At 45.2% G+C, this 23,053-nt stretch overlaps 1 protein-coding gene across 1 annotated transcript; it reads right to left on the reverse strand.

Annotated features, from left to right (window-relative positions):
* Positions 1-898: 898 nt before the first annotated feature.
* Positions 899-21,314, reverse strand: IP6K3 (inositol hexakisphosphate kinase 3). The gene is made up of 6 exons (XM_035121707.2): positions 21,170-21,314; positions 16,153-16,564; positions 5,214-5,424; positions 4,220-4,398; positions 2,444-2,619; positions 899-2,010 (listed from the first exon to the last, which is right to left on the reverse strand). Exons 2-6 carry the CDS (start codon positions 16,349-16,351, stop codon positions 1,573-1,575), a joined length of 1,203 nt encoding a protein of 400 aa, XP_034977598.2. The 5' UTR covers positions 16,352-16,564; positions 21,170-21,314; the 3' UTR covers positions 899-1,572.
* Between the last annotated feature and the right edge of the window lie 1,739 nt (positions 21,315-23,053).

A 23,053-nucleotide genomic window follows, 5' to 3' on the forward strand; every position in this document is an offset into this window, starting at 1 on the left:
CTTTAAGAAACAGCAGAAAGGAAACGCAGACTTAACCAGTTTGTTACACGGCCTATGCAATTTATTTACAGTTTGACATTCCCATTTTGGGCTTCTCTCTATTCAAACATATTCTAACAGTTTTCCCATGTGACATAGGACACAGGAAGGAATTGATTATTTGGTGGTTCCATATTCACAAAGATTAACAAAGTCTGTAAACATTTTGTCAAGTTTTGTCGGCGCACACACACATGCATAGAAATGCAACTCAAAACATCTAGATGACACTTGGGTCCTAACAGGGGCAAAGGAAGGGGTGGGGGTGGGGTGGTCAGACCCAGGTGTCATCACTGAGGGGGGTGACATTCGGCACGCCACCCACCCATGACTCCCAAGCCTACCCTGAGCTGTTGGGGAAGGGGTGGAGCTGCGCTGCCTTGCTGGTGGCCTTCCCCCTTCGTTTTGACAGCTTGGGGGAGGCTTGGGAGTCGCGGGTGGGCAGTGCACCATTGCCCCCCGCTCCCAGGCTGCTTCCGGGGGGGGGGGGAACCACCCTCTCCCGAGCTGGCAAAAGAAGAGAGAAGGGAGGAAGGCTGCTGACAAAGTGGTGGGGCTCCCTTCCCCCGCCCAAAAGCAGCCCTCATGGGCGTCTCTCCCCTTGAGACGCTCGTCCCGCCCCCATGGCCCCGCCCCCCAGGTGCACAGCATGTGCGCCGCTCTGGGTGCCGGAGCAGCTAGCTCCGCCTCTGGGCCCTAACCCTGATATCTGTGCACACATGTCTTCAAGGCCTGTCTAATTCCTCAGGTGGCATCTCTCCAATATAAAAAGCCATGACATGAATTCATTTCTGACTGTTATTCCACAGATTTTGCACCCTCTCCATAACAGCCCTTCTAGCTCTTCCATCAGAGAACCTTTGAAAGCACTGCCTTATTCCAGGAGGGGCTATCTCGCCCCTGCCTGCTTCTGCTTTTTATCGCTTTACTCACTCACTCCTTTTGGCTGACACATAGATTCCTTGGAGAATACTTTCCCACAACCTCTGGTATGGAATATAAAGAATCAAGGAATTGATCTACAGTCCATTTTTAAAGTGCCAGAGTTTGGTGGCGGCTGAGCTTGTGGAGCATGGTTGTCATCTGATTGCTTTCTTGAAAGTCCTTGGCCCATCAAACAGTGAACTAAAATGTAAAGCTGGAGGTTTTTAAGGACTTGCTAAACTATCTACACCACCCTTTTTCAGGAGCACTTCATGTGTTTGGCCTCTGTTGGCCTTGCAAGTCTAAATGGTGCTTTACGAACGAGTCCTAAAATGATTTTCAAGTAACATTTCCTTCTAGCTGAGAGATGATATGAATGGACAATGTTAAAACAAGGAAGGGCAATAACCTTCTTATGGATCGCCGGTATGATGGATTCTGTGTAATCCACAGTAGCATGTAGCATCTTCAGAGTTTTTCCTAATACTGTATGTCATCAGTTCACCCCCTGAAAACTCTGGCTGTGACATAGTTGCTGGGAGAGCCATTGCTCTGAAGTACAGGGTGTGCCTTTTACAGCCACAAGGTCTCTCGGTAGTTCAGCCATTGTCATTCTCCCACAGAGATACTCTGAAAAGTTTTTATTAGGTTTTCCAGACCGAAAATGTAGCCATGATCTGGTCCCTCATAAATGGTGTGATTAAACCTAGAGCCTTTGCTGGTTGTATGAGCAAAGTCTATCATACGGACATCCACTTTCGGGTGGCTGTTTCCCTGTCCCTGAGGGTGATTGTCTGAAGGCGTTGCTTTCTCCAGTCCCTCATAGTTTATGAGAAGCGAGCTGGAGTAGAACCGGTAAGAGTTCTGCTTTTTGATGACCGACAGAAGAGCCTTCAACTGAGACACAATGGGTTCCACAAGATCCGTTCGGAGGCGATTCCCATTATGAAGGAACTGTGAGAGGGCTTGCCTGAAGCCGTCTGGTGAGAGTTTCCGCCCATAGTACTTATCTTTGCAGAGATATTGAACAGTGTCTGCCTGGTAGACCTTGGGGGGAAAAAACAAAGGACAACACATTAGCTGTTTGAGAAGTTATTTTCAATAGGCTGTTCTTATTTTTAGGGTGTTACAGGAATCTTGATTGTTTTAGCAACAAGTAGTAGGAAGTGTTTTGTTTTTTTTAACCTATAATATTTAGGAGGTACCTTTCACCTCTGTATGCTAGACAACCTTCACAAATCAACAAATATTTCAGGTTTATTATCTCTCTCTCTTTTTTAAAGGAAAGAGTCAGGCTACAGCTGAGCTGTAAAATCAATAATGTTATTTTTTTTTCTAACACTACATTCTCAGTTGGTATATATTGTAGTTTCATTCCAAGCCCTATTTCCTTGTACCGTTGAAGAATGTACTCTTTGATGACACACCTCCGTGTGCTTCGCTTCTTCTTTTTTGAAACACTAGAATGAGCTGTTCTTACCTGCATCCCACAAATACGGGCTCCAAGGGATGCTGATGTACTCTGTTCACACTTCTTTATTTGGCGTGCTTTCTTCTCTTCTGATGCATCATCACCATGCTGTCTGGTTCCCATCTTTAAGTCCAGAATGCAAGGGCATTTATATTTGGATACCACATTTTCAAGCAACAAAAATTCTGGACACATGAGTTAAGGAAATCAATTTTTTTCTATTTAGGTTTACAACTGTAGCAAAACTTTGCAGTCCACCTGCGCTAGCTCCCCTGACCAGCTTTTTGTTTCCATCTCTGCTCATTTATCCTGGGAAGGTCCTACTGCCTCTGAGCTGCCCATCATTTTCAGTCACTGCTAAAGGCCGGTGGAGGCTTTCCGGGTATAAAGGACACCAACCAATGCATAAAGGTTGATAGAAAGTTCTTATTACATGATTGGGCTTTGAGATGTGTATCAGGAGCTGGGTCTTACATGACTTCAGACAGATTTTTGTGCATGTAGACTCTTCCCCCCCCTTTTTTTCACTGAGTGAGATAAAGTAGAGCTGAAAGGAAAATCAGAGCAAATCCAGACTGCTTAAAACTTCCCTTTGAAACTTTTACATTTGAATGCATAACTTTTAAATATTGCCAAAGTGGTATTAGAGGAGTGCAAAACTCAGCTTTTCATATTTTGAAACTCAGCTTCCTATACATGAAATAAAACAGTGAAGCTAAAAATCTATGAGATGCAAATCTCCTCCCTCCAACATTGTGAACATGGCACATTGTGACAGAGAACTTCTGTTATAAGGTGGATTAGAAATAATATAAATAAACATTTATTTGCATTTTTTCGATTTATTGTTTCAGTATTTTTGAGACAAGGCTCATACAGAGCTTGGGAATGTGGGCAAAATCCAGCATATATTAGTTGTGACTAACACTGCGATACCTGCCTGCTTGTAAGTATGTCCCATTGAGTTCCATGCACTTACTCCCATGGGCGTACCCAGCGCGGGGTGGGGGGGCAGCTGCCCCCCCAGAAGCAGGGCTGGCGCAGCCGTGGGCGACAGCAGCACTGCCGGCGGCTGCACCCTCCCTCCAGCTCCCCATCGCGCCCTCCGGCAAGGCCAAGCGTGGCAGGGAACCAGAGAGCGTGACGGGAAGCTGGAGGACGCAGTGGGGCGGGCGGGAACGCCGAACTCACGCTCCGCTGGGCTGTGCTTCGCCTCTGCCCACCAGCCCCGCCGGCAGCGCCGCTCTTGCCCACAGCTGTGCGCTCCGCTGGGGTCCTGGCCATAGTGCACCAGGGGCAGCCCAGCGGGCCAGAGCGAGCACCCTGGCTGCGTGCTGTCAGCGGAGCCCCGGTGCCTCCGACTGCAAAAAGCTTCGCGGCGCCTAGGTGAGACCGGAGTCAGTTTCACTTGGGCTCCATAGCCCCGCCCACATTCCCACTTTGTGGCTCCTCCCCTCCCGTTCCTTGGCCCCGCCCCTTGCCCCCCCTAGTTTTGATCCTGGGTACGCCGCTGCTTACTCCCAAGTAAGTGTTCCAGCCCTAGTCCCACAGAAACAAATGCCAGTACTTATTATGACTAAACTTTACTAGATTGTTCCTTATGTATTTCTATTTTATCCAGTACTACTAGAGCCTAAAATTAGAACAAATTATCCACAATATATATATGTATGTTGAAACGCTCATCTATTATTAAAAGTGAAAGGGATACTGGGAGTTCTGCATTGCAACCTTGGGATTATAAAAATGAAATAAAATGTAGAAAAACAGCTAGGAAAAAGATACGATGAAGTTTGTTCTCATTATACTTCGAAGACATGCGGTTTAGATGCTGTTTATGGCAGTATAGTCCCCAGGGATTATAGCTGTTCTTTTCTGGTTGGTTCCCATTGGCATCCTCCATAATTGAAGACACGTCTCTGTGGTACTGAAGGTCTGTCTGTAATACTGCTTTCCCCTGGCAGCTACGCACAATGCAAAAGAAAAAAAAGGGGGGGGGGAAATATGATTAGCCTACTATCTAGAAGTAAAAGCCTATCACCTGACCCTCAGCCTAAACATGTTTGCAGGTAACTCACAGATGGCATGTATACACAAAAACGTGTATAGTCCAAGCAACCCCTTGGAACTGCCACATGGGCAATCTTACTTTATGGAGATGGCATTCTGGTCTTAACCCCCCCCCCCCAAAAAAGCAAAGCTTGTAAGCTCTCCACCTTGCCCAAAGGGCTCTCAAGTGGATTTTTTACGCACTGGGAAAACCCTGCACAGAAAGAGCTCTGAAGCTCTCTGTGTTCCATGCATTTGATTTGCGTTTGCAAGCATGTAAAGTTGAAATTGTGTAAGTTAAACATGCGTTAAGTGCCAGTGACACCAGTAAAACCTGGTGCATATTTCTAAGCCTGGATGGTTGCCCAGACAGGAATGCGGCCCTCAGGCAACATGGTTTTTCATTCCTGGTTTAGTTTATGATGGAAGGAGATATGGCCCCCTTACTGAAGCCAAGTGCACTAGCTTCTGTTCAACATGTGATGCTTTAAATAAGGACTTTGCCACTGAAAAGACTTATGTCCCTTGGTGAGCTGAATGCGTTTCCAATTGCTCTCAGTGCTTTTGCATCCCTTGGGATAGACTAATGTTATGTGCAGTTCCTATTTCCATTTCTTGAGCTACCCTCAAGGATGAGGACAACCTGAGTTCCACCCAGGTGTGTTCACTGCTGCTTTGTGAAGCAGGGGCATTGCACAGGTGCATGTTTTGCTGGAGGTGGGCTCCTCACCTGTCTTTGGCGGTGTTTGTGAGTGGGCCATGGTTCCATTTGACAAACGTGTGGTCACCACTGCTGGTGTTTGCCTGGTTGAGCTTCTGCCAAATTGTCATTGAAGACTCCTTGGAGGCATTGTCCAGGGAACTGCGGTCATCCGTTTGCGGGCAGGCTATGAGGCTCAAATTGCCCATGCTGTCCTTCTTGAGGTGTACAGAAACAATACCTTTAAAGGAAAGACAAAAATGAAAAAGCGAGAGAGATAAGTTCACCTGAAGTACAGTATATCGGTGCTGGGAGGAGCAAAAAAAGTTCACAATTAAGTACTTTTAATGAGTCAGTCAGGCACAGTTCCAATTTACGTCCTCTGAGAACTTCTGCAAATATTGGTTTCCTCCAAATTACTTAGGGTAGAATTCACCTAATAAGCCCCACTTGCGCAACAGGGATTCCCCTCCCCCAATGGACCCCCCCAAAATTAGCTCTGGGGAAGTCAGGGGAACCCCTAAGAATAGCATGTGAAGGGGACAAGGGGGGCTTCAATGCTTGTGCAGATGGAATATTCATCACAATGCAATGTTGGATCCCACCCTTAGTTTGTGAATTTGGTTAGTACGCCATAGATAATTTGTGAAGCCATTATCTACGTTTGGTTAGGGCGAAAATGACATGACTGTGGTTTCTTGGGATGCTATCATATAATCATAGAATTGTAGAGTTGGAAGGGACCACAAAGGTCCAACAATGCAGGAATCTTTTGCCCAGTGTGGGGCTCAAAGTCAGGACACTGAGATTAAGAATCTCATGCTCTACCAGCTGAGCTGTCCCAGCAATATTGCACGAAGCACACTTCGCTTTGGAGGTCACCTGGGCCTCTAGCAACAAAGATGGATCCAGAAGCACCCTCAGACTATGATCCTGCTCTTTGTGGGGAGTGTGGCTATATTGTGTGAAGAGAACCTACGATACCATTTGTAGTTGCATAGGAAGCTACAGGCAGTTCTAAGCTAGTTCTATTTAGATCTTTGACTTTCAGGAGTCAAGCATGTTCCCTGGCATGCATCAGAAAACAGTACTTGACCTCTCTGAAATGCCTTTTCCTTTCATCTCCATTCCAACACTGTACTTTATATGAAATCTATCCTATAAACTGGAGCGTGGGGCAAATGACTTAAAGTGCAGCATGCCGGGGGTGAGAAGGGAGTGATGAATCCTCCCCTAACCTGAAGCTGCTTTTCCTATCTCTGTCTCTCTCAGTGGAAGTTATATCCAGCACAGGGCCGGCTCTAGGTAGACCCCCGGTGGCGCGGTGCACCAGGGCGCCGGGCCGGTAGGAAACCATGCTGCACCCTGCGAGGGTGGGGGCGCCGGAGCGATTTCTGCCCCTCAGCGCCAGGGTGCGCGACCTGCTCGAGACTGCCCTGATCCAGCATTTCCACTGGGGGAAATGTCTAGGGGAGTTGTTTTAAGAGAATAAAGTATGAGTTCAGTGTTCTCTTCCTGCACTTCAAATTGATCCCAACTCCTGCTTTACAGGAATTCAGCAGCAGTTTGATTTTAAGGTACGGCTCTCCCACCATACACAACTTTACTTCACTGTTAGTAACTGTTCCTGTGCAGAACCCAAACCTTCAAATAAGGCAATCAGATAAAAAAAAAACCAGTTCCTGAAATCAGGAAAATTACAAGAGTTCTTAAAGCTTGTTTGTCGCCCCCCCCCCCCCACACACCTCGGCTGCCCTCTCATCTGCAGGGCCGGCTCTAGGGGTAGGCTGGGTGGCGCAGGGCGCCGGGCCGGCAGGGGGGCGCTGCGAGGTGAAGCAGCGCAGAAGCCGTGCTGCGCCCGCCCACCAGGGCGAGGGTGCCGGAGCGATCTCGGCGCCAGGGCACCCGACATGCTTGAGACGGCCCTGCTCATCTGTAACTGGGACTAAAGCAGTGGTAAGTGGTCTTATTATCTACCCTTTAGCCTTTCCTTTATATATGAGATCGGCTGCTTTGCATGTTCTAAAATAGCACGGGCCCTTATCCACATTGCTCAGATTTCACATGTGTGGCAATAGGTATTGCCCTAAAATAAAACACCATGGAAAACGAAAGCAAGGTCTGGCATACTCAAGTCAGTGGATCTTGTTGTTGGAATATTTTAGAGCAGGATATTCCGAGCAGGAACAAGTGTGATGGTATCGTACCAAAATAGCCCTCTTTATTGTTCATTTGTTTATTTGGGTTTTAACTTGCCATGTCCCAAAGGCTAAAAGCTCAGAATAGTCCATGGGCAGAATTCTTATCCCTGCTCTTATCCTTGATCCTTAAACCCATGAAAGCCATTGTGGTGTAGCGGTTAGAGTGCTGGAGACCAGAGTTCAAATTCTCACTTGGCCATGAAGTTCCCTGGCCAGTCGCTGCCTCTGAACCTAAGCTGCCTCACAGGGTTGTTACGAGGATTAAATTAGGAGGGGGTAGAACCATGTATGCCACCTGGAGCTCCTTGGAATAAAGATGGCATTAAAATGCAATAATAACAACAGTAATACTGGAAGGGCGGTAGTTCCAAATTAGTTGCCTGCTACACCTATGGTGCTGCAGCTGAGGTTGTTTGTTTGTTGTTGTAAAAAGAAACAAACAGATGCTGTATCGAAGTGGTTTTTGAAATGCATGCTTGCACAATTAAAAAGCTGCCTTGCACTAAATGCAGAGTGGCAGAGTACTTTGCGGATCCACCCCCCCCCCGGGTGGTTGTAGAGATCAGATAAATTCCAGACCAAATGCCTTTTCTCCCCCTCTCCGCCCCGCCCCCCCCCCCGGATAGAAGAACCTCAGGTTTGCAAGAATTGTGGCCTGTATGAATGGATAAACCTTCAATATCCTACATCCAAATTGGGGTTGCAAGGCAACCACCTGGAGAGCCATCCCATAATGTGAAAATCAGGCCTAAGCTATAGGATTAAGCCATGGGTTGTGACAAGGCAGCCCCAAAGAGAGAGTCCCTCCTAATCTACTGCGCCAAAGCACCCTGATATTTCAGCGAAGTTCCTTCCTGCTGACTTTAACGGGACTCACATGGCTGAAGTGCCAGCTGGGTAACCTTTTACATATTTACTCCACTCCCAATAAAGCCTGAGTGATCACAGTTGCGGCCCAGAACATCTCAAATGACAGATTGCTTTCGGGCCTGGCTTGCAGAGGAGGCAGCTTTGACCTTTGGATGAAAGGCCAACGGCAGTTGTCCCTCTTCCTTCAGGCACAGCATGGCGCTTTTCATCCCCAGCTCCGACTTCCACGTGAGCTGCTCTCAGCAGTGCCCAGAGGCTTCCAAATCTTCTGGTGGGAACTTGGGACAGAGCAGGGTTGCCAACTGATGCCCTTCTACCCTGCGGCTGTGTGTTGGCAGCCACTTTGCAGAGGTTGCTCCACATATTAGCCCCTTCCACAGCTACTGAGTGTGAGAGATTTGATGAAGCACGAGGACCTGGTTTTCTTCTCTATTCCAATACCTGGAGGTAGCCGACACCCCCGATTTTGTCAATATTTGATGACAGAGGAATCCAAACCCCGGCCAAGCAGTGGTGGGATATGATGGAGGAACAGAGCCTGGATGGTGTCTGATGGCAACAGTGAGTCTGGCTAAGGATGCAGCAGATCCTGAGCCTGCTCAGTACCTCACCTGCCCCCAATGCCCCATTTTGGGGCTTTCTCTAAGCTGCCAGAAGCTGGAAGCCCACCGGCAGAACTTCCACCTGCCTGTGGCTTCAGCAGACAGAGCTCTCTTTGCACACGCTGGCAGAGCTATTGTGGGCTGGGTGGATGGAGACCTCTGCCCCATCCAACACCCCTCTCTAGCAGGGCAGATTGAGGGTTTGGATTGCACCCTAAAAGTATTTTTGTAGGTAATCTCCTGCACCGTTAACTCCAGGAGCTGTTATCTGTCCACTGTCTTACAGGGGGGGGGATGCTCATAATAAGCACAGCATCTTCTTACTCTACTAACCTAGTTCTGCATGTATTTCACGTTCAAGATGCTTCCCTAGCCTGCCTCTGATATCCTAAGCAGCTGTTGTCTCTTGGTGATCAGCGTTAAGACTGTTGGGACCCTCCTCTTTTTCACAGCTGCTCAAAATATAAGACCAGCACAGATATATGGATGTGCTTGAATGGCTGCTCCCATAGCAGATAGCTTCTGTGCTGCAGAGTTAAACCAAAAGAAGAGACAGAAGGACTTGAAAGAACAGTCACTGTGGGATTTTCCTGTAAAGGTCTCTTATTTTCAGCAGAATTGGCCAGTGTTGGACAATCTGAGATCAGTATGATTTCCACCTCTTGATTATGGGGTGTTGGGAATGCTGAACTAACCTGCTCTCAACATGTATAAATTCTTGGTCCTGACTCTGGCTATATACCCTAAGAGGTGGGAGGAAACACCAGATCTATTTTTGTTCATGAATCAATCAGTGTTTTTTGTGTGTGTTTGCCAAACAAGGAGGAGGGAATAGACACAGAACGGCTGCATAACCTAACACTTATTTTGTCCAAGACCAAGAAGTCTTAAACAAAACCTAAAACTCATGCACTGGAACAGAATCAGAAATTTTGGAAGGGATCTGAAGGACCATGCAGTCCAACTTGAGGCAAAGCATCCTATTCTGTTGGCATCTGTAATGAATGCCAGCTCAACTGTTCTTGAAAACCTGTGAAGGAGAGGTTCTGTATCCTACCTATACTTGTTAAACTTTGTTCCCAATGATCAATAAGCTAGTGGCAAAACTCTGAGATATCCAAAGCCAGTTGACCCTTCATAGGTTAAAGCAGCAGTGAGGGAGCCACTTCCCTATAGTTTATTTGCATGTCTCAACAGTTACATTTGGAGGTTTGGGACCAATTGGTTGGGACCCACACTTTTTGCAAATACAACCTATTTCTCTTGACCTGATGCAATTGGTGTATACTAATTGGAATGGCCAACCAGTATTTTTTATGGCAAAGCCATAGCTGCCAAGTTATCCCTTTTTTTAAGGGATTTTCCCTTATGCTGAATAGGCTTCCTCGTGAGAAAAGGGAAAACTTGGCAGCTATGGGCAAAGCTCAGTGGAAGAATGGGCTAGTGGATTAATTGTCACATATTCCCAGAGAAGGGGAGGGGAGGCGTGTTAATCTGTTGCAACAAAACTAGCCAAGAGATTCATGGCACCTCATTTCACTGGTATGTGCAACATATGATCAAAAAACCCAGCAGCACATGCAACTCGGTTTCAGTGCATGAGCTTCTGCAATGGGCTTTGCTACAGTTTAGATTAGAAATGTATCACCGAAGGGGCAAAAGCTGTTACCAGATTTCTACGTCCTGAAGGCTTGGTTTAGCCTTCGTTTTGGTACCCCTGATGATTCAGTTGGGGTATGTGCATAGCAAATTAGTCAGGCAGAGAGTATTTATAGAAGGTATCAGCATGCTAGAAGCATCTCAGCAATTCTCAGAAGCTGTTTTGCTATGTAGCTCCCTAGCTCCGTTCTCGTGTGTATATTTTTAAATTAATAGGCACATTTATTTACTGCCATGTGCAATATGAATCTGGGCAGAACCTGGCCTGAAAAACAAATCTGTAATTTCACAGTAGTTCTCAGCAGGCGGCTTTGGGGAAGGGAGGTGTTCGTGAAAGAGAGAGAGAGAGAGAAGCAAAATTGTCTCAAGGTCATTTTTCCTGTTGGAAATGCATAAAAGGAGCTGTCCTCTCTGTAAACAGGCACTGCAATTCTATGCATGTTTACTCTGAAGTAAGTCCCACTGAACTCCTAAGTACATATGGTTGCAGCCTAGATTGTAGCGATAGCCAAGCAAAGTTTTGCAAAATGGCATTCTTACGCAATGGTCCCTAGGCCTCTGTGAAGCCTTCAGGGTGTATAAAAATAGACCCAAGGTCCAGCCACACTGGTGAATCCAAGCCAGGGAGTGCACAGGTATTCCTTTTAGGCTACCATTTTGCCTAATGGAAAAGAGCAGAGCCAGCCCAAGATATTTCGCTATCTGAGGCTGAACAGCTAATGGCACCCCCTCCCTCCACGTTAAGGTAAATAATAATGAAGGCTGGCCAAGTGTTTTTCGCAGCTGAGGCAGGAAATCCTAAAAGTGCCTCTCCCTGGGAGTAAAATATACAATTAAAACTTTAAAAATTGCTGCACATTATCTTGTATTAATTTTAGAATTATCAGTACCTTACCTTGTTTTATACCATTTAAAAATAATTATTTTATATTTCTCATTGTGTTTTTTTAATAAAAAATATTGACATTCTTTTTAAACTACACATTTAATATTATACTTAACAAATTTTATTGTGTTTTATGTGGTTTGTTTCCTTTTTATCTTCTCTACTGGTCACTGACCCAAAATATTTATACAGTATCAAAGGGACCCAGGTGGCACTGTGGTTAAACCACTGAGCCTAGGGCTTGCTGATCAGAAGGTCGGCGGTTCGAATCCCTGTGACGGGGTGAGCTCCCGTTGCTTGGTCCCAGCTCCTGCCAACCTAGCAGTTCGAAAGCACGTCAAAATGCAAGTAGATAAATAGGAACCGCTACAGCAGGAAGGTAAATGGCGTTTCCATGTGCTGCTCTGGTTTGCCAGAAGCGGCTTTGTCATGCTGGCCACATGACCTGGAAGCTATACGCCGGCTCCCTCGGCCAATAATGCGAGATGAGCGCGCAACCCCAGAGTCGGTCACGACTGGACCTAATGGTCAGGGGTCCCTTTACCTTTACCTTTATCTGAAGCATCTAATAACTGATGGCAGACCTACTTATGAGTAAACAATCATGCCTGCCATTTCAAGCAGCAGGCTGGGTACAACCCATCCTGGGAGCAGACTTGCGCCATGAAAATCCCTCTACCTTCCCCAACTCCAGAGATGGGGAATGTCAGCGTGCAAACAGCAGCACAAGAATACCCAAGAATAAGGTACAAACTAAAGAAAGGGACATGAGACAAGAAAAAAATCTGCAGAGGGGTCTTGATCCTCAGACAAGGTTCACGGCTTTGTCACTGGAATTGTGGAGGTGTAAAATTGTTTTTAAAGTAAAGAGATACAAGCTGAGGCTGTTTCTCAAATGGCCATTGAGGGAGCATTAGTTGCCTTTACTGGGTCATATAGGGAACACCTTGCATATGCAAGACAAAATATTGGCAAGTGGCTGAGCTAAAAGAGAAGCCTTAAAATGCAGGTGTTCAAACCACTATATGTTATGCTGCCATGGAAATCTGCCAGCCCAGGGCATGAGGGAAATGCTTTTTATCTTGCCCGAGAGAGAGAGAGAGAGAGAGAGAGAGAGAGAGAGAGAGAGAGAGAGAGAGAGAGAGAGAGAGAGAGGTGGAGGCATAAGGTTTTGGCTGGGGCAGCATACTCTTCTGTTGTTTTACTTACAGTCACCAGGGGGAAGTTAATTAACAACAGTGGAGGAAGTGTGTGAGCTGAACTGCTTTTAACACACTTTAGAAAAAATAATGGGAGTGAGCGAAATAATAACTTTTTGGTTAAGGCAGGCAGCAGAGTGTTTGATAGAAGAATATCAGTTTAAGAGCCTCTTATCCCATGCTTACATATTGATATTTCACTTCCCTGATCCTATTTTGAAAATGTACGTATTGATTACAAGCTCTTTTAGATCTTTAAGGCTCTCTCTTCTTTCACAGATGTTTCATTCGAAACACATTTTATCGTGGGTCTGTGTAGATTAGAGTAACAAAATTCTGCTTTTAGATTTTAAGAAGCATGCTTCTAGATGCCTAATTTGTTTCTTTTTAATCTCTTAACTATGTATATGCCTATCTATGATTTCCCAAGTACTTATAGGCCTTCCAATAGCTGGTTCTCAGGACAGCTTGTAATAGAATTAAAAACAAGCTAAAATTTCATACATTTGAATAAAATGTGGGACCGGTAATAGGGACTCAGAAACTAGCCGATTAAAAATCCCAGGAAAAGGTCTTTGCTTGGCACCAAAAATTCAGTTCGGTTCAACTCATTCAGTTTATGAATTGCTACACACAGGAAAAGTCCCAAAGCAATTTACAAGAACAACACTATAAAATCCTTTAAAGCAAAACAAACACACTAAACATGTTCATCCACAGAAAACAAAGAACATAAAATCAGCCATGAAGCCCATGTGAGGATGAATACCCAAAACCAGGCCACAGCCAAAAATCAGAAAAGATACTGTGTTATTCCAAGGCTGGTGTTTCACAGCTAGGGTACCACCATTGAAAAAGCACTTTCCTCACTCAGCAAGGGCATCTGGAGATGTCCCTTCAAAGAGAATTTTAAGGGTAGCTTTATGTGGTGATGGACAGTTCTTCAGGTACCCTGGTCCCAAACTGTGTAGTAGGTCTTTCAAAGGTCAACACTGCCATTTTGAATTGGTCTCAGAAACAGATTGGGAGCTAGTGAGGACAGGGAAGCACGGGTGTGATAGGCTCATATACACCTTTTCCTGTATGCATGGGCGTAGCCAGGATTTATGTTAGGGGGGCAGGCTTCATCTTAGAGGGGGCAGAACCTCAGTTAAGTACTGGCTATGCCCATGCATGTATATATTTGATGTCCTCTTCAGAAGCCCAGTTCTGAGCACCCCCACCCAGTGAAGTGAGGGAGAGGGTCTTTTTAGGGACAAACCCCCTAGCTATGGAATCGCCTCCCCTGAGAGGTTTGCCTGGTACCTTTCTAATAGTCTTTTTAGCATAACTTTTCCTTCTCCCAGGCTTAAAAAGAAGTCAGAACTTCCTCCACCTGGCACTTTAGAGCAAGCTTTACTGTTGGTGAGCTGAGAGATGGCGGAATTTGCCTTCTGGAGCATGTGCTACCTCTCTGGGAGAGAGGAGATGATGTCAGCTCTAGACACATGATCCCCAGTGCCAGTTAGATTCAGACAAGATGCCTGGTGTCATGTATCTTGGCTCACCTTACAATGTGACTTAGGAGAGCAGGAAATGGGCAAAGATCAAGGCTGAGTGTTAATGTTGTTTAGGCTGATGATGATTCCATCTGCCTGCCCTGCCCCCATGACTTTGCTTTGCTTTCTAAGACCTTGGATTTCACATCTAAACAAGCACAGCCTTCCAGCAAGTTGCTAATGGAGGGGGGGGGGTGAGATCCCACATTCACCTTTCGTTCGTAATAAATAGCATGTATATAGCAATTAATGGAGTATTTTAAAGCTTTACATCACATACGTAGGGTTGTATCCAATGCTAGTCCAACTCAGAGCAGACCTTAGTTGGATACAATCCAGTATTATCAGTAATCCTGACAACAACCCCATGCTGCAAGCTGGGAGGAGGAGTAGCTGAAGCTGAAGGTGGTTGACCTGCCTAAGACCACCTAGCCTAGTGAGTTAATAGAAGAGGCATCATTTGGCCTTCCCAGGTCATGCTCTTCTTAGTCACAGCAGTGCACCAGCTTATTTGACTACAGCAACATGAATATATTAACCTTATGCAAGAAGACTTCACTGAAATGGGTGGGGGGGTTCCTGCCAAGAAGAGAGACTGTCAAACAAGCAACTGTTTCTCTCTAATCCAATTCAAGGTGGCAGCCTAGCTCTGTAGGGGAACCCTTGGGGTCTCATTAAAGAAAAAGATCAAATTATTGCTGAGCAAGGGGATGGAAGTGCTTCTGGAAATCTCAGTGTGCTTGATGAAAGGTCTGTGCCAGATCACAAAGAAATGGCAATGTAACAGTGTAACTGCATAAGAACACTACAGTGGTGCCTTGGTTTGCAAACTTAATCTGTTCCAGAAGTCCGTTCTTAAACCGAAACCATTCTTAAACCAAGGCGCGCGTTCCCTCCACCAGTGCCCTTCCACCATTCGGATTCTGTTCTTAGACCGAGGTAAAGTTTTCAAACTGGGACACCATTTCCATCTGGGATTGCAATCCTGACAACAACCTTTTTTGGGGCTTGCAGATGTTTGTTCACACAAAGGCACAGCTAGCATGAAAGTAATATGGGTTGTAGCCTGACCTGATAAAACAGCAATGGGAAAACCGTGTCTCTCCAAATGCTGCTGGACTACAACTCCCATCATCCTTGACCATTGCTCAGAGGGCTACAAATTCCCATCCCTGCTGTACAAAAAGTTGGCAACATTTTATAAGGGTGAAGTCACTGCTTCTTGCTTTCACCTTCACAGCTTAATCATGGTTTTGTTTTCAAATCAGATGGAAGCTGGTTTGAGAGAAAGTGCACCAATCAGCAGTACTTCTCAATAAACTACAGGATATAGTTGGATGGTGGCTAATGTCACACATACATGGCTTCAAACACCAGCAGCGGGAGCCCATTGGAGTCATAGTAAACAGTAATGCGTACACAACCTTAGCAAGACGAATGTTAGATCTAGCCCCATGTTTTCACTCGTGTATCAAATTTCATTTTCCTTCACAAGCAGCAAACAACAAGTGGCCTACATATTTTGGCTACTTTTCAGCAGCAAATAATTTCTCCACGGCACAGGAGAAAGCAATCGTGTAATTGTAGACTGCAGAAAGCAATCGTGTAATTGTAGACTGAGCAGTTTCTAGTTCTGCTTGCACAATGTCTTCAGCTACACGCTGTGACTGTGAGATTGACGCAGGCACAGCACTGAACCCCACAGTGGAGTACTGAGCACTGACGATCCTGTGACCCTGATCAGACGGCAATAAAAATTATTAGTGGTCTGATCTGCATGGGGAAGAAGGGGATGGCATGCCTCCCTCACCAAAATGCATTATTGGCAAAGCCAATCAGCTTTGGTAACTGATGATGAGGAACAACAGATGGGAACCATGCAATAAACACCAATCACTGAATGCAAACCCTCTTTCTTGCGTTAACGTTGAATCTTGCGGCCCGATCTCATTTATGTTGACTCAACATGCAAAGGGACCTACTTTCCAGTAGACGCTGGGGTCTTGGAGCCTACCTTTGTACTGAGGTGTGAATCGTTTCATCGCAGCAGGGAGAGTTTCGTAGAACCACTGCTCCTGGGAGACGAGGGGTTTGCAGACGGTGTAGTCATCATACTTCATCATGCTCATGTGGCCTCCAACCTGGTGGATAAATGGCTCCAGCACAGTCCATCTTCTAGAATCCCCAAGGTCCAGATTATTCTGCACCACCATGGTGCAGCAGAGGCACTGGAACACCTCTCTCTCTCTGTCTCTACCCGACTCTCTTAGATGCTAAGCCACGACTGGAGAAACAACCCAACTTTCGTTCTCTCTAGCTGGGAATAGAAGATGGCTTGAGGCTCTTCACGCCAGCAAGTGAGCTCAAGTTCTAAAGTGCCTGTGCCTTCCGGCTGCTGAGTAATCCTCTGAGAACGTTCCTGTAACCTAAAGCAGAAATTCAGCAGGTCAGAAAACAGGAACAAATTGCTTCCTCGCTCCCAATTCTCCACTGTCCAGTGCAATTCTCATAAAGGTCAGGCATCTATTGCAATAGTCCCTACACTTTACAAGCATTGCATGTACTGGTTTCTGGGCTAAGAGAAGGCTATATAGCCAGAAAATGAATGCATATTCCACCTAACACACTTTTAGAGACATAGTTACAGGCTGCATTCCAAGGCCTGAGGTATGTATCCAAGGTGGACCCAATTTAGATTGCATGGATAAGGTTGGCAGAGCAGAAAGGTAAGGAAACATGACCTAGGAGAGGTATCAGGTTAATATGGCTCCCCTGAAAGCAGCTAGATCAGGGCATTCCTACTGCCAGCTAACATAAAGTTATTAATAAGCACCTTCTCTCTCCTTATGGAGACTCCTGGTTGGGAGAACAATCTCCATTTGCTTACCGGGGAGCTGCTAATGAGCTTTTCTACTTTGTCTCTGGGACCCCAGGATCAGGACGTTCCCTGTCAATAAAGTGATGCATTGGGGAACCCACACAGGACATTCCTCACCCATTAACATCTTGGCGTCAGCAAAAGTGGTTTTCGCCTTTCCCTCAGGGAATCACTTCACTTCACCTCCCTGCACCCCCATCTTCCCGAAAGAAACCTCAGATCAGGATGTTCCACATCTGCTAACACTAGGGCACAGGGAAAGGTTTCCTTTTCCCCTTTTCCTTGTAAAGTCACAGGACAGTACTTTTCTTTATTTTTAACCTCCTCCTGCAAGGACAATATATTTATATATGCCCTGATGTGACTTCGTGAGGCAAGGGGGAAAGGAAAATGGTTGCTGATGTCATTTTATTGACTGGGGTGGTGTGTCCTGATCTGAGATTTTTTTATAGAGAAACCGAGGAGGGCACACATACGGTACAGAGAGAGAGGTGGACTGTCTGTCTTCCTTTGCTCTCCTCAAGGCACCCTCCCAAGATACAGCATTCACCCCTGACCACAAGGAAGGCCCACCCCATGACCAGCAGCAGTGACTAGACTAGAGGATGTTCTTGGCTGTTCTTCCATGAGATTCCTCGCCAACTTATTCTATGCAAGCTCCATGCAACAGGTGAAGGTGGAGCTGGTGCCACAAGAGGCACTGAACCCGCTATCCTTGTTGTCCATTGAGCCACTGTCAAAGGCGCAAGAGCCCGGCTGGGTCAACTAGTTGGCAACCCACCCATGTATCTTTTCCATTCGAGATCTGGCTCACGTTGGGTGCTGCTCAGCAGATGCTTTGACTTTGTCTCATGTGTTGTTTCAACATTGTTAGGGAGTGTCTCCCTAACATGCCCTGAAGGAGCGTCTCCACCCCCATCGTTCTGCCCGGACACTGAGGTCCAGTGCCGAGGGCCTTCTGGCAGTTCCCTTGCTGCGAGAAGCCAAGTTACAGGGAACCAGGCAGAGGGCCTTCTCGGTAGTGGCACCCGCCCTGTGGAACACCCTCCCACCAGATGCCAAAAAGAAAAATAACTACCAGACTTTTAGAGGGCATCTGAAGGCAGCCCTGTTTAGGGAAGCTTTTAATCTTTAAGAAATTAGTGTATTTTAATATTTCTGTTGGAAGCCGCCCAGAGTGGCTGGGGAAACCCAGCCAGATGGGCGGGGTATAAATAATAAATTATATTATTATTATTATTATTATTTATCAGAATCCTGTACTGACAACCAATATGATTTGGCTACAGCTGGCCTTAGGGTGGGTCTTGGAGTGGTGCAGGCAAGGAGCTTGCTGGATTCAGGGCTAGTGGCACCTCCACTGTCCACTGACACAGGTAGAGGTTCTTTGGGCATTGTTCCACCAGCACCAAAAACTGGTGTATAGGAATGCTTTGCTCATGTCATAAAACATCCTCCCACTTTGGGAACAATTTTGATTCCCTCCCCTCCGATTTAATATTTACCTGCTTCTTGAAAACATTAACTACCCTACACATATCTATATGTATAGATCCATCAGATGTTATAAAGTGTTCTGTTTTAAAGTCAAGAAAGAAGCAAATGTGTCACCCAAACAGTAATGGAAAATACTGTATATATGTATACTAACTTTAACCAGTAGAGGGCAAGAATGTACGCAAGTGGTTCTGTACAATCTGCCTTAAATCTGCTTCACCCATTGTGTAATTCAGCCTCTCATTGCAGCCTGAGACAGACACGTCTCTCTGTTGCTTTATTGAAAAATTGCCCTAGTATCTGATCGAAAGCCCCCTGCAGATATTGGGGAAAGATTTGGTTGACTTCAGCAAGCTCATTGCTTATTTCCATACAGACAGTTCATGCACAAAGCCAGGATGTGTAGCATTAGTCCTCAGTGTATTTCTAAATCTACTTTGGCTCCTTTTCCTTCATCTGAAAGAATAACTGTCTTGGGTGACAGAGTGCTGAAAATGAAAAGCTTCATTCTCTGTGAGGAGTCAAGTTCCAGCACCAAGGCCATAAATCCTTGTGTGCACAGACTCTGAGCCCTTTTAATCTTGTATTTCCTTTCCTGAAAGAATATGATGTTCATAAAGTTTATGTCTGGTCCCAGCATCCCTCATGTACAAGAAGCAAAGATACAGTTTGCTTCACTGAAGGATTTATATGGTTGCACTGCAAAGCTGGAGGATTGGAGACAGCAAGGATGGGAGAGGCATTAGCCAGGATTGATATGCTGCTAAAATGCTGCATCTCTTTGCCTGTGATTGCTTGGGCATTTGGGATAATGGAGGAACTGCTGTTGCTTTGGCGGGTGGTTTGTGTACCTTTAGTAAATTTTCTGTAGCTGTCCCTCGGTCTCCCCCCGACATAAGATATATCTGAGTAAGTGCCAATATTTTGGGGTGTGTGGTTATAAAAGCTTCCCCCCACATCCTGCACCATAGTTGGCAGACACTTCTAGCTACCTTCATAAAAATGCCTCTGGCTTTCAGCTTTTTTCATTTCAGTATGGATCTAGGCCAGTTCGGCACTAAGTTCTGTGATCACCCTTTGCTAATTTAGGAAAAGGAAGGGTATTTTGCAAATATGCATATGGTACAGAACTACGAATAGGAATCTCCCTTGCCCTAACCTGGAATGAACTCAGTATGGCCTGGAATGAACTCAAAAGGTACTGTGAAGCCGCTCTCCAATTGCAAGGCTTTTCTGTGCCTTAGTCTTAATTGTCTTTAATATAAGGTTACCAGATTCTTTTTCAATGAATCCGGGGCCACTTGTCAATTTCAGTAGGAATGACAGGCTTTTGTCAGGGGACTGATTTGTAAATCTGGGGACTGTCCCCGGGAACCGGGGATGTCTGGTAACTTTACTTTAATAATGCTTGCAATCAGACCAAATTGTGATCTGAATTTGGTGGCAGCACCAGGGTGGGGAAATCACTTTTGAGTAGGGGCATAGAAAAGGCAAGAAGTTTGTCCCCAGTGACAGATTTCTGAATGAGAAAAATATATTTCACTTCAACACTCTGGTGTTAACACATTTTCCTCTGTAGTCAATCATATTGATTTTGAAGATGCCAACTTTCAAGTAAACATGCTTACAATTGCAGCTTTAATTCCCAGTGTATAATTAGTATGTGAAAAGTGACTTTCCTTCAAGTACGGGTCCGTGGAGAACAAGTAGCGGAGATTAAGTTACTTGTCCGATGTGTGGGTGTGTGCTTCCCTTCTTCCCCCCCCCTCCTCCTCCAGCATCAGCTGGGTCTGAAATATTCTGCTATGAACCAGAAGCTACAACATGGGTTTATTGACAGTCAACACAGATTTATTAGGCTAGCAGATAGCAACCTCTCCTGTTATACTGCAAAACAAATTTGATCTCAAAGGCAGTGATTTTTTTAACCGGAGAGTAGCGGATTGGTCAAAACGTTCCATCACCAAGAGAGTTTTTTTAATGGAATGAACTGGTCACATCATAACAAATACTCCCTCTTCACCGCCACAGCAACATTAAGGTTAAGATTTGAGGAACATACCGGTACCCCTCCACCTAAGAGTTTAGTGTTTCAGCCAAAGACTGCTGTCAAACAATCTACCCAGCTGTGTAAGCAGATCTCATGGCCTTGGGCTTCGATCTCAAAGACCTGCTATTTAGAGACCCTTCTATAATTTTCAATGGAAATAATACCCTTTTTGTGCACGTTATAATATATTTATAGAAGACAAGGTCTAATATTCTAAATTCTGTGCACTTAAGATTGAAATACACCTGCAGGTCAGCAAATATTTGGCAGCCTTTTCCCCACTCAGGAGCAATATGGGGATGTTGTAGAAACACTTACACAGTGGGAATTAGAGAAGAATATTCAGAACGCCCTAAATTCTCTCAACTAACATGAACAGCAACGCAGTGAACTTTTGCAGAACTGAACTTAGTAGGTTTCACTTATTCAACCTCTTGATTCATATTCCATCCTCATTGTCCAAGTCTGCCCCTGTCTGATCCAAATGAAGGAGGTATACCCAAGTTTAAAGATGAACCCCAACAGTCTATAATTTCAGAGCAAAATCAGAACTTTCCCTCTAGAGCTAAAAGAAGACCTTGGTGGATGCACAAAATAGTTACTCACCCAGCTGTCCGTTTGATAATCACCAGTATATGCAAAGGTTATGGTGGTTCACAACTATCCCAGATTCATCCGAGATGTTGATCCGTTTGGTTTGCTTGCTCAAATGCAGCCTTGCTTGGAAGTCCAGCCTCAGTATGTGAGTTGGGCTGTAAGGGAAGGGAGCGAATTGGAACACAAGGTGTCACCTGATCTTCTTGGAAATTGTTGACAAGCATCTGTTATGTGCAGCCGACAGCTGACGCAACTGGGCTTGGAGGGAGTTAAATGGAGACAACGAGAAGGAAGAAAAACACTTGTGACATTGATGGGGGGAAAACCTGTGACTGTGGACTGCTTTAAATATTTTGCATTTCCTACAAAGGACACTGCTCTGTCTAAGTCACTGCTACTCAAAGTGGTCATCCATGGACTGGTGGCAGCCTCTGAGCTGGTCCATGGCAACTCCACCACGGGTGGGACACTTCAGGGACCAAATATGATACTTGTCCCTGGCACATTTGGGGGGCATTGCTAGTCCACCACATCAGACAGCTTGAGAAGCACTGATCTTGGTGACAAAATGAACACTGCATGCAGATTGCCGTATACCATGTGCTCGCATGTAGTTGGCATTTGCCACAGCTTCCTTAACATGTGCGCAGCTCATGTGTATGAAATAACATAAAGACATGGGCATTATGGTCAAACCTAATGACCCACTGACTGTCATTGTTACTTGGAATTCTTCTACCAGTATAATTCAAGCGAGCAATATATTTATCGTAATATTCGAATCAGATTAAGGGACATTGAAAAACGAAACATCGAGTCAGCTGTAAATAAAATTTGCTCCCCCAAGTTTTATGGTTTAAATCCAACAGATAACGAAGTCACTTATATTGCAAAAATGAATAATTCTAGTCCAATGCAGGGCCTTTATGTTACTCCGTAGCTTTTGTCAAGGGCAGATATTTAAACATCCCCAGAAACGATAGACATTGCGGATGTTTTCTGAATGTGCCGGACACAGTAGAACATATTCTCTTCTACTGTCCATTGTATACCCAGCTACGCAAACACATGCTATTCCCTTTTCTGGGTAGTCTAACATCACGGCACAATGAAAATATCAGATTCTATCTGTCTTACATTATTAACCTGTAAGACAGATATAACAACAATCAGCAACAATCACAGATAACAATGGCTCTCAAAGTGAACAATTCACAGTGGGATCAGGTGTTAAACAGGGTTGTGTTATTGCCCCAACTCTCTTCATTATTTTCATTGCCATGATCCTACACTTTGTCGAAGGGAAACTCCCCACCAGAGTAGAAATCATATCAAACAGATGGAAAGCTCTTCAATCTGAGCAGGCTGAAAGCAAAGAGTAAGGTTACCGTACTTTCCATCATAGAGCTTCAGTATGCTGATGACAACGTAGTGTGCGCATGCTCAGAGGACGACCTTCAAACCATCCTAAATATCTTTGCAGACGCTTACGAAAACCTTGGCCTATACTCAACATCCAAAAAACCAAAGTGCTGCACCAACAAGTACAAAATAACCCCTCTGCAGCACTACAAATCCAACTCAGTGGTGTAACGTTGGAAAATGTTGATCACTTCTCCTACCTAAAAACAACAGCGGCAACACGTAGACCGAAGAATAAGGGCATAAATGTATATCTTTGTGTATATCTTTATCAGTTGCAGCGAAGCGATATTCAAGAGTACAGTCCATATAGTATCAAAATGAAATTCATCCAGTGATATAATCATTTGAATAGCTTAGCGATATCTGTTGATGCAAATCATAGCAAATAATAAGACAGTGATCTGGATAATGACACTGTTTCGACGTGGTCTTCTTCGGTGTTCAACTACCAAAGATATCAAGGACAAT

Source organism: Zootoca vivipara, chromosome 7 (genome assembly GCF_963506605.1).
Source record: "Zootoca vivipara chromosome 7, rZooViv1.1, whole genome shotgun sequence".
Taxonomy (NCBI): Eukaryota; Metazoa; Chordata; class Lepidosauria; order Squamata; family Lacertidae; genus Zootoca; species Zootoca vivipara.